A 12565-nucleotide genomic window follows, 5' to 3' on the forward strand; every position below is an offset into this window, starting at 1 on the left:
TTTCAAGGACTAAAGTTTCACCTCCTTTGAGAAGCCTTCTTTAAGTACTCAGTAAACTCTCTGTCCTCTGAGCATATAGTAATTATAGTCTCTGTATCACTCAGACATTATAAAATCCATCCTTGAGGTATATACTTTTTATTACTCGATTGTTCTAGATATGTGCATTTAATTTCCTTATTTATTATTATATATAATATATTATGGCATAACATGCTCCTGTGCATATAGCAGCTGTCCAAGTCCATTGACTAATTGAGTGAATGAAGCTTCTCACAAAAATGACCATATTCTATATTTGTTACTAATTACAAAATGTTCATAACTCCCATTTTTAGAAGTTATCAACTTGAATAGTTTTAGGGTTAGGTTAAATGTCTATTGCTTTTTTTTTTAACTGTTCACAAGTTTATATACAATAATCTCATCTGGTTGTTGTTGCTGCTGCTGCTAAGTCACTTCAGTCATGTCCGACTCTGTGCGACCCCATAGATGGCAGCCCACCAGGCTCCCCCGTCCCTGGGATTCTCCAGGCAAGAACACGGGAGTGGGTTGCCATTTCCTTCTCCAATGCATGAAAGTGAAAAGTGAAAGTGAAGTCGCTCAGTCGTGTCTGACTCTTAGTGACCCCATGGACTGCAGCCTACCAGGTTCCTCTGTCCATGGGATTTTCCAGGCAAGAGTAGTTGCTAACATACATATATAGTTTTACATGGTTGCACTCAGTGTATACAGTAATAGCTCAGGGTTTTGTTTTGTTTTTGATCAGTGATCATTCTTAAAACATTTTCCATTTTGTCAGTCCACAGAATAGTGATTTTCATTATGTTGAATGTTTTATATTATGTTAGCATTCTATTTTTAACATTTATGTGTGTGTTTAGCAGTGTTCTTTAAGATTTGTTATACACTAGGAATAATCTTTTTTTTGAATAATTTTCTTAGTATATATTTTCAGAAGTAGATTTCTGGATTAGAAGGTCTTTCATTGTCAGATTAACAGCTTAAAGTTCAAATTATTTAAGTAATAAAGTTTCAGTTTTATATATCCTTTGATCTACCAGTTCTATTCCCACATATGTATCTGAGAAACTCTTGCACTTCCGCTAGGAAATATGCACAAAGATATTTATTGTAAGATTATTTATAATAGAGGAAAAACAATGACAATGATGGTTAAATGAATACATATTGGTATACTCATACAGTGGAATACTGTTCGGCATTTGAAATAAATAAGGTAGAGCTAACATAGCAGTATAAACAAATTTGAAAAACTACAGTGTTATGCAATAGAAAGGAAGTTGCAGAAGTGTATCTATAACTTGAATCCACTTACATAAACTTGGAAATATGGAGAATAGTATACAGTGCTTAGGGAAACATGTACATGTAGTAAAAAATGCACAGGATCAATGCAGACCAGCCTTCAGGTAGTGGTTACCTCTGAAGGGAAAGAAAGGGAACACAGGGACATCAGTTGGGTTTGGAATATTTTCTGAAGCGAGGTAGTGGGATCTGGGTGTTTAACTTTTCCCTGCTTTTTCTGTCTTTGAAATATTCCATTTTTAAAATGTAAGCCTATCAAGTGATCTACTTTCTCTCCTGTCAATATTAGGAAGGTTTCACATTGTTTTCCCAGAGGTAAACTATTATTACTTGATGAGATCTCTTTTAAATAGTTTTGTTAATTTTTTAAAAGCATGTATAAAAACTGCATGTTACGTAGAATTATCTACTCTCTGATTGCTTTTTTTAAAAGTTAGCTAATATATTCAACTTTAAGTTAAAGGATTTAAAACTCCTTTAGCAGTTCTTAATTTCAGATGGTTTAATGCGAAATTTTAAATGTTCAAGTTTTTATATATTCCTAGGCAAAATTGAAGAAGTAGTTCTTGAAGCTAGAACTGTTGAGAGAAATACAGCACCTTATAGGAAGGATCCTAATTCAATCAATGGAATACCAAACATCACAGTAGAAATTAGAGAACATATTCAGGTACTTCAGTCTCTCATCTCACTACTGTATTTAACATTTTAAGGACATTAGACTTATTTATTAACTCATTTTATATATTCTTTCCAAGCTCAATGAAAGTAAAATTGTTAAACAAGCTGGAGTTACTACAAAAGGACCCAATGAATATATTCAAGAAATAGAATTTGAAAATTTGTCTCCAGGAAGTGTTATTATATTCAGGTAGAGTTCAAGCTGTTGACTTTATATTTAAAATATTTTACATATTCTGTTGATTTTGAATAAATTAGTCCTAAGAATCAACCACATTTTAATTGATGTTTTCAGAGTTAGTCTTGACCCACATGCGCAAGTTGCTGTTGGAATTCTTCGAAATCATCTGACACAGTTCAGTCCTCACTTTAAATCGGGGAGTCTTGCTGTTGACAACGCAGACCCTATATTAAAAATTCCTTTTGCTTCGTAAGTATGCCTTATTTTACGGAGATTTGCCACTTTAATAATGACAAGTTGTCACAAGCCTGATTTAAGCAGTTTTAAGGCTTCTCTATATCCCTGTTACTCAAAGAATAGTCCAAGGACCAGCAGTATTGGCATCATTTATCGTTAACCTTTTATCCTGTTACTTTATCATTTGTGTGCACACGTGCTCTCTCACTCATACATGCTCTCTAGATAGATAGATATACATGTATACATATGTACACACATATATATCTGTATGTATACACATGCTTTTTCCTTGGAAGAAAACTTATGACCAACCTAGATAGCATATTGAAAAGCAGAGACATTACTTTGCCAACATAGATCTGTTTAGTCAAGGCTATGGTTTTTCCAGTGGTCATGTATGGATGTGAGAATTGGACTGTGAGGAAAACTGAGCACCAAAGAATTGATGCTTTTGAACTGTGGTGTTGGAGAAGACTCTTGAGAGTCCCTTGGACTGCGAGGAGATCAGTCCTGGGTGTTCTTTGGAAGGAATGATACTAAAGCTGAAACTCCAGTACTTTGGCCACCTCATGCGAAAAGTTGACTCATTGGAAAAGACTGTAATGCTGGGAGGGATTGGGGGCAGGAGGAAAAGGGGATGACAGAGGATGAGATGGCTGGATGGCATCACTGACTCGATGGATATGAGTCTGAGTGAACTCCGGGAGTTGGTGATGGACAGGGAGGCCTGGCGTGCTGGAATTCATGGGGTCACAAAGAGCTGGACACGACTGAGCAACTGAACTGAATGGATGTATATACACATCTTTGTATATACACACATACAATTTTTCTGAGCTATTTGAGACTAAGTTACATGCATCATACTCTTTACCATTTCATTTTTTTAATGCCAATACATTGTTCTAATATCTGGCTATACCATAGTTTATTTCATCAGTCTCCATTTTTTGGACACTTTACTTGGACCAGTTATTTACACTTTATTCATCTCAGTTTCCTCATTTGGAAAATGAGGCTTAAAATAATTCCTACCTCTTAGAGTTTATAAGTATTAAATTGGATAATGCACATGAAACACTTACACAATTCACGGCACATAACAAATGCTCAATATATGTTATATATCATGAGTACTAGGATAATTTCCAGGAATGGAATTTCTGAGTTAGACTATCTTATATTTGAGGCTTTTAATACTGCCAGATCCCTTCCAGAAAGATTATATTAATATTTTCAGCTCTATGTAAAAGTCTAGTATCCCACATCCTTACTGAGTATATGTTATTATAATGTAATGTTTAAAAGCATAAAGGATGGGACCAGACTGCCTGGATTTAAATCCAATTTCAGACTTATTAACTGTAAAAAGTAAGACTTTGGACAAGTTACTTAGGAGATATAGTGACTCTTTCAAAACAGTGTTTGACAGAGAGTACCAGTGGTCATTAAGTGTTAGCTCTTACTAGTCAAATTGGTAAATATAAAGTAATTTAAAATTATATCTCAATTTATTTTAAATATTAAGCTAATTTCTGGTTCATAAGTCATTTGTATTTATTTACTGAAATATCGTTTTTAAATATTAGTTCATTTTTATGTTCTGTTCAGTTGGTTTTGTTGTTCTATAAAAGCTTTTCTTAGTAAGGATATTAACTCTTAATTCAAGTCATACTTAGTAGATACATTATTTTAAAAATCTGAGATGAAGCAGTTTTGTGCTTCTATGACATGTTTATAAAATAGCACATTCCTCATCAGAGCTACCAAGATTATCTCGGGACAAGAATCTGCACTTGAATATGCTCTCCAGGTGATTCTTTTTTTTTTTAATCTGTTTTATTGATTTATTTTACTTTACAATATTGTATTGGTTTTCCCATACATTGACATGAATCTGCCATGGGTGTACATGTGTTCCCTATCCTGAACCCCCTCCCACCTCCCTCTCCATCCCATCCCTCTGGGTCATCCCAGTGCACCAGCCCCAAGCACTCTGTATCATGCATTGAACCTGGACTGGTGATTCGTTTCACATGTGATAATTTACATGTTTCAATGCCATTCTGCCATATCATCCCTCCCTCACCCCCTCCCACAGAGTCGAAAGGACTGTTCTAGACATCTGACCCATTTGCTGTCTCACATACAGGGTTATTGTTACCGTCTTTCTAAATTCCATATATATACGTTAGTATACTGTATTTCTGTTTTTCTTTCTGGCTTACTTCACTCTGTATAATAGGATCCGGTTTCATCCACCTCATTAGAACTGATTCAAAGGTATTCTTTTTCAGTTCAGTTCAGTTCAGTTCAGTTGCTCAGTCGTGTCCGACTCTTTGCGACCTCATGAATTGCAGCACGCCAGGCCTCCCTGTCCATCACCAACTCCCAGCCTCCCTGTCCATCACCAACTCTTGGAGTTCACTCAGACTCACGTCCATCGAGTCGGTGATGCCATCCAGCCATCTCATCCTCTGTCATCCCCTTCTCCTCCTGCCCTCAATCCCTCCCAACATCAGAGTCTTTTCCAGTGAGTCAACTCTTCGCATGAGGTGGCCAAAGTACTGGAGTTTCAGCTTTAGTATCATTCCTTCCAAAGAACACCCAGGACTGATCTTCAGAATGGACTGGTTGGATCTCCTTGCAGTCCAAGGGACTCTCAAGAGTCTTCTCCAACACCACAGTTCAAAAGCATCAATTCTTCGGTGCTCAACTTTCTTCTCAGTCCAACTCTCACATCCATACATGACTACTAGAAAAACCATAGCCTTGACTAGATGGACCTTTGTTGGCAAAGTTATGTCTCTGCTTTTTAATATGCTGTCTAGGTTGGTCATAACTTTCCTTCCAAGGAGTAAGCATCTTTTAATTTCATGGCTGCAATCACCATCTGCACTGATTTTGGCACCCCCCCCCATAATAAAGTCTGACAGTGTATCCACTGTTTCCCCATCTATATGGGACCAGATGCCATGTTCTTAGTTTTCTGAATGTTGAGCTTTAAGCCAACTTTTTCACTCTCCTCTTTCACTTTCCTCAAGAGGCTTTTTAGTTCCTCTTCACTTTCTGCCATAGGGTGGTGGTGTCTGCATATCTGAGGTTATTGGTATTTCTCCTGGCAATCTTGATTCCAGCTTGTGCTTCTTCCAGCCCAGCATTTCTCATGAAGTACTCTGCATATAATTTAAATAAGCAGGGTGATAGTATACAGCCTTGACGTACTCCTTTTCCTATTTGGAACCAGTCTGTTGTTCCATGTCCAGTTCCAGCTGTTGCTTCCTGACCTGCATACAGATTTCTCAGGAGGAAGGTCAGGTGGTCTGGTATTCCCATGTTTTTCAGAATTTTCCACAGTTTGTTGTGATCCACACAGTCAAAGGCTTTGGCATAGTCAATAAAACAGAAATAGATATTTTCCTGGAACTCTCTTGCTTTTTCTATGATCGGATGTTGGCAATTTGATCTCTGGTTCCTCTGCCTTTTCTAACACCAGCTTGAACATCTGGAAGTTCACGGTTCACGTATTACTGAAGCCTAGCATGGAGAATTTTGAGCATTACTTTACTAGTGTGTGAGATGAGTGCAATTGTGCGGTATTTTGAGCATTCTTTGGCATTGCCTTTCTTTGGGATTGGAATGAAAACTGACCTTTTCCAGTCCTGTGGCCACTGCTGAGTTTTCCAAATTTGCTGGCATATTGAGTGCAGCACCTTCACAGCATCATCTTTCAGGATTTGAAATAGCTCAACTGGAATTCCATCACCTCCACTAGCTTTGTTCACAGTGATGCTTTCTAAGGCCTGCTGGACTTCACATTCCAGGATGTCTGGCTCTAGTTGAGTGATCACACCATTGTGATTATCTTGGTCATGAAGATCTTTTTTGATATATTTGTAATCACCAGTATCGATTCTTTTAATGGCAGAGTAATATTCCATTGTGTATGTGTACCACAGCTTTCTTATCCATTCATCTGCTGATGGACATCTAGGTTGCATCCATGTCCTGGCTATTATAAACAGTGCTGTGATGAACATTGGGGTACACGTGTCTCTTTCAATTCTGGTTTCCTTGGTGTGTATACCCAGCAGTGGGATTGCTGGGTCATATGGCAGTTCTCTTTCCAGTTTTTTAAGGAATCTCCACACTGTTCTCCATAGTGGCTATACTAGTTTGCATTCCCACCAACAGTGTAAGAGGGTTCCCTTTTCTCCACACCCTCTCCAGCATTTATTGCTTGTAGACTTTTGGATAGCAGCCATTCTGACTGGCATGAAATGGTACCTCATTGTGGTTTTGATTTGCATTTCTCTGATAATGAGTGATGTTGAGCATCTTTTTATGTGTTTGTTAGCCATCTGTATGTCTTCTTTGGAGAAGTGTCTGTTTAGTTCTTTAGCCCACTTTTTGATTGGGTTGTTTATTTTTCTGGAATTGAGCTGCAGGAGTTGCTTGTATATTTTTGAGATTAGTTGTTTGTCGGTTGCTTCATTTGCTATTATTTTCTCCCATTCAGAAGGCTGTCTTTTCACCTTGCTTTTAGTTTCCTTTGTTGTGCAGAGGCTTTTAATTTTAATTAGGTCCCATTTGTTTATTTTTGCTTTTATTTCCAAAATTCTGGGAGGTGGGTCATAGAGGATCCTGCTGTGATTTATGTCTGAGAGTGTCTTGCCTATGTTCTTCTCTAGGAGTTTTATAGTTTCTGGTCTTACATTTAGATCTTTAATCCATTTTGAGTTTATTTTTGTGTATGGTGTTAGAAAGTGTTCTAGTTTCATTCTTTTACAAGTGGTTGACCAGTTTTCCCAGCACTGCTTGTTAAAGAGATCGTCTTTTCTCCATTGTATATTCTTGCCTCCTTTGTCAAAGATAAGGTGTCCATATGTGTGTGGATTTATCTCTGTGCTTTCTGCAAGGAGTTCACTGGCTACATAGTGGTAAATACTGCAGTAGAATAGAGTTGGTACTGAGGCTGCTGACTTGACTCACTCTTAACTCACAAATTACAAAGGGTCAGTCCCAGGAGAGAGGAGGGAAGCTAGCAGAGACAGAGGGAACAAAGCACAGCTGACAGTTTTCTGAGTTGATGGTGTTGGTTTAGTCACTATGTCATGTTCTAAGTTGAGACAGAAGTAAATGAAAAAAAAAGAATATTTTCAAGAAATACATGTTCACATAATATTCACAAGGATATGTATTCAGTTATATAAGGTGAATTTACCTGAGTAATTAGAAGTGCAAGAAAGTAGGGTTTCAGTTACATTCAGGTAGGTGTGGTCCCTTACACCATCTCACTGCTAACTGAACCTTTGTTGAAACTAAGGCCATGAGAGTTAGTTTCTGCATTCTGATCATTATCAAGAAACAACTTTAAGAAAATCTTAGTTCTTTGAACAATGAATCTGAAAGGTAGTGCAACTTTAGGAAAGGACGGAAAGGAAAAGGAGAGATAGGCAACAGTAGAATAACACATGATTGCTGAGGTAGTTAACTGTGACTTTTGATTATCCTTTTACTGGTCCTTTGATAATTATTTTGAGTTTAAGATAATTAGTATAAAAGTGCTTGTCACACATAGGAGAATATAAAGGAGAAAAAAGACTAAATCAGAAATAGAAAGATTAAAAACACAAATTTAAAAGATAAAGGGTATAACAGCCAAAAGATTTTTTCAGTGTACTTCTAATGAATGAAATTTAGAACTTGATTAATTCCTTGTCTTGGAAGAAGTGTTACTTCTGTTTGAGTTTTTAGCATGTTTGTTCTTTAATTGTTGTTTATAATTTGTACTGCTTACAATATATAGTATAATGCTGAGTTCCTAAAACATACATTTCTAAGACATTCTATGGTTTTGGTTCAGATTTTCTTCTTTATTTTTATTGAGAGTAAGTGGAATTTCATTACATTTAACCAGTTTTCTTTATTTTCCAATTTTTAGTATTGCCTCTAGATTAACTTTGGCTGAGCTAAATCAGGTACTTTACCGATGTGAATCAGAAGAACACGAAGATGGTGGAGGATGTTATAACATACCAAACTGGTTACCTCTTAAATATGCAGGTCTTCAAGGTAAGCAAGTATAAAGATAGTGAAGCTTTTCAGAGGTATTTTTTTAGGGTCATGTGGTATCTTCCTTATGGAAATAAGAGTATGGGCCCAGAGTTCAACTGTTTGGGTTCAAATCATGGCCCTGCCACCTACTCATTGATTGACCTCTGACAAGTAACTTAAATTCTCTGTGCCCCAACTTCTGCCTCCATAAAATGTGAATAGTATTGTCTAATTCATAGACTTCTGTGAGGATTAAATGAGATTATTCACTTGGGCCCCAAATGGGACTAGGTTATTGGAAATATTTTTTATTGCCTATTTGCTTTATCCTACAAAGAGAACTTCTAGTTAAATATTTTGTAGTTAGAGTAGTTGTAAACTGAGATAAAGAAACTAAATATTTAACTGTCAGCTTAATTCATTTGGTTAGCCATATTTTCTTAGATTTTTATTTAGGAACTTTGGTTTACTACACATATATTCCTGGTTCATGAAGTTTACAACTTAACAAGCCTCCTTTTCAACTCCTGATTTCTTTGTACATCTCCCGTCTTTAAGGGCCAATTCAATTCTTACATCTTCCACAAATCCTTCCTCAATTATTGATTTCACAGTAATTTCTTTTGTCTTCCAGACACTCATTGTATTTATTATATCTCTTATTAGCCCTTGGAATTTATTGCTTTATTTTAATAATTAATATATTATTTTTTGTGAATGTTTGATCATGGTCAAGAAATAGGCTTTAGAACCAAACTTTATGGGTTGCACTGACTAGCTTTAATTATATAGTAAATTGTGGCTCAATTTTTTCATCTGTAAAATGGAAATAAAAACAGTGTTTGCCACAGGGCTTACTGTTGGGATTAAATGACTTAATATGTATCAAGTACTTAGACAGTGAATGGTTAGTTCATAGTAAGTATTCAATGATAACTAGCTATCAAACTCCACTAAGTGGATTGTACCCTTAGAAGAATGTTTGCCTTTTGAAAGATTCTTGTTTTTAGCTTTCATACCTTCTGCAAAATCAAGCACGTAAGAAGCTTTCAATAAAAAATTTAAAGACTTTTTATGCTTATGACATTTTTTCTGAAATATTCTCATTTTTTATTTTGTGCTGTAATAAAGAAATGAATGTGTTACCAGCCATAAGCAGATATCTACTCCATTTTCATTCTGAGATATTAAACTCCTTTTTCTACTTGCCTGAAAAGACTGTACTTTTATGAACTTCTTTTGTCACCTTTATGTTCCTTATAATTAATTAAATATAGTTATAGACAACTAAACTTTCTACTTTCCTACTACTTCTTCACGAAATGATTTTTCTCACTTGTTCTAAATATAATTGCCCTTATTTGATGTATTTTTTTTACTCTATACCAATCCATATTCCCTCTAGCTGTTTAATATTTCCAGCAATCACCTTGTATTTCCAGTAGGCTTTTAGTAACAACCTCAGTTCAGTTCAGTTCAGTCGCTCAGTCTTGTCTAACTCTGCGACGCCATGAAGCGCAGCACGCCAGGCCTCCCTGTCCATCGCGAACTCCCGGAGTCCACCCAAACCCATGTCCATCGAGTCGGTGATACCATACGACCATCTTATCCTCCATCATCCCCTTCTCCTCCTGCCCTTAGTCTTTCCCAGCGTCAGGGTCTTTCAAATGAGTCAGCTCTTCGCATCAGGTGGCCAAAGTATTGGAGTTTCAGCTTCAACTTCAGTCCTTCCAATGAACACCCAGGAGATTACTTAAATCACACTTAACCATTTCACTGACCTTTCTCTTCTCTAACCCGAATTCCCCTTCCCTACTTCTTGTAACAATAATATCTTAAATTTATATATTTAACTTTAAATTTTCAAAACATGCTTATTGTACACAATAAAATTAATTAAATTCTAACTAACTACATAAATTTATTTGGAATGAAGTCAGTGAAGCCAATATAATTTTAAATTACTACCCTATTAAGTGATGGAAAGAAGTATTATTGTTCTAGCTATCTGTCACTGAAATAACAATATGTTATATATACATAGAAATTCTTTGCAACCCTATGGATTATAGCCTGCCAGGCTCCTCTGTCCATGGGATTCTCCAGGCAAGAATACTGGAGTGAGTTGCCATTTCTTCCAGGGGATCCTCCTGACCCAGGGATTGAACATACTACATCTGCACTGGCAAGTGGATCCTCTTACCACTGAGCCACCTGGGAAGCCCCAAAATTTCTATGGCACAGTGGTAAAGAATCTGCCTGCCAATGCAGATGACTTAAGAGATGCAGCTTCCATCCCTGGGTTGGGAAGATGCCTTGGAGTAAGAAATGACAACCCACTCCAGTATTCTTGCCTGGAAAATTCCATGAACAGAGGAGCCTGATGGGCTACAGTACATGGAGTCACAAAGAATTGGACATGACTAAGCACACACACACACAAACACGTGCATAGAAATTCTAATATTTCCAATTGAGGTACTTGAGGATATGTCTGTATACTTCATTTTGATACTTCATTTAGTTCCAAGTACCTCCTGTTATGGTCTTCCCTGATGGCTCAGCAATAAAGAACCCACCTGCCAAAGCAGGAGACAGGGTTCTATCTCTGGGTCAGGAAGATCCCCTGGAGAAGGAAATGGTGACCCACTCCAGTATTCTTGCCTGGAAAATTCCATGGACAGAAGAACCTGATGGCAGGATCCAATCCATGAGGTTGCCAAAGAGTCAGACAACTTAGCAACTAAACAACACAAACTCCTGTTATATTTCAAAAATTCTCTCTAGAACACACTTTATTCTTAGTATCACTATAGGTGATCTTGCTGCCTCTGAGGCCAGTTCTGTGATTTTTCTTAAATCTTGCTTGAATATTCATGAATCTACCACTTTTCAACTGTGAAAAGATAAACATCAGTTTTCTGCCCCTAGATGCCTTAGGATAGGGAAGCTGTGCCAACTGCCTTTGAATATTGTAATATTAAAATTCAAAAGAGCAGGATCAAGACAGAAAACAGGAATCTTGGAAAGCTCTGCATAGCTCATGTGACTGACCACAGTCCCCGTCAGCCTGCCTTTATATCTTGGCTCAAGGCAGTGTTGCCACACTTACCTCCAGTCATGGGAAGTACCACTGAGGATTATGCTGTTCTTGTATCTAGCTGTATGTATACTCACCATCAATCACTGGAGGCTAGCAGGTCGCCAGACTGTGAGAGCAAACTGCCTCTGCCAGTGATTAAATTGGTATGATATTTCTCTGAATTTTCAGGATTAATGTCCGTATTGGCAGAAATAAGACCAAAGAATGACTTGGGGCATCCCTTCTGTGATAATTTGAGATCTGGAGACTGGATGATTGACTATGTCAGTAACCGACTTATTTCACGGTCAGGAACTATTGCTGAAGTAAGTAAAGCTATATTGTCCAAAAAAATAAAAGGTGAGGAGCACAGTAAGAAATATATGTTAACATATACGTTTATGTTGTTTTCTAACCTGAAACATCTTCTTCTCCATCATCTTTCAGTTCTTATAAGTGAAAATCTGGTGAATAGATTGCTAGATAGTACAGTGGCATGTTTGGATTTAGCTTTTAAATCCAAGCCTATAAGCACACCAAGTTAACTTTTAAAATTATTTTTATAACAGGTTGGTAAATGGTTGCAGGCTATGTTCTTCTACCTGAAGCAGATCCCACGTTACCTTATCCCGTGTTACTTTGATGCTATATTAATCGGTGCATACACCACTCTTCTGGATGTAGCATGGAAGCAAATGTCAAGGTATACACAGCAAAGCTTGAGCAGATAGGCATGTTTGTGTAGAAGCCACATACAGTCAGTGTCTACACTCTTAAGAAGACCAAAACATCAAGAATTGTCATGCATGCATACAGCTGAAAAAGTTAATAAGTGGGAATAAAATGTATTAACATCCTTTAATCTGAAACACACAAAAACAGACTTAGATATTAAAATCTATTCTATAAAGCTAAAAAACATGTTGATGGAAATTTTAATTGCTTGGTGTTATCTCTATACCTCGAGTTGTTAAGTTAATGGATAAAATTTTTTA

General features: G+C 36.9%; 1 protein-coding gene across 2 annotated transcripts in view; it reads left to right on the top strand.

The window, feature by feature from the left end:
* AGL (amylo-alpha-1, 6-glucosidase, 4-alpha-glucanotransferase) overlaps positions 1-12565 on the top strand; it is an 83284-nt gene that overhangs the window by 37093 nt on the left and 33626 nt on the right. For both annotated transcript variants that reach the window (XM_013962599.2, XM_005678054.3), the window contains exons 18-23: positions 1875-1999; positions 2088-2200; positions 2306-2440; positions 8376-8506; positions 11760-11896; positions 12140-12273. In XM_013962599.2, the coding sequence (XP_013818053.1) occupies positions 1875-1999; positions 2088-2200; positions 2306-2440; positions 8376-8506; positions 11760-11896; positions 12140-12273 (775 nt within the window). The remainder of the gene's footprint in view (positions 1-1874; positions 2000-2087; positions 2201-2305; positions 2441-8375; positions 8507-11759; positions 11897-12139; positions 12274-12565) is intronic.

Source organism: Capra hircus, chromosome 3 (genome assembly GCF_001704415.2).
Source record: "Capra hircus breed San Clemente chromosome 3, ASM170441v1, whole genome shotgun sequence".
Taxonomy (NCBI): domain Eukaryota; kingdom Metazoa; phylum Chordata; class Mammalia; order Artiodactyla; family Bovidae; genus Capra; species Capra hircus.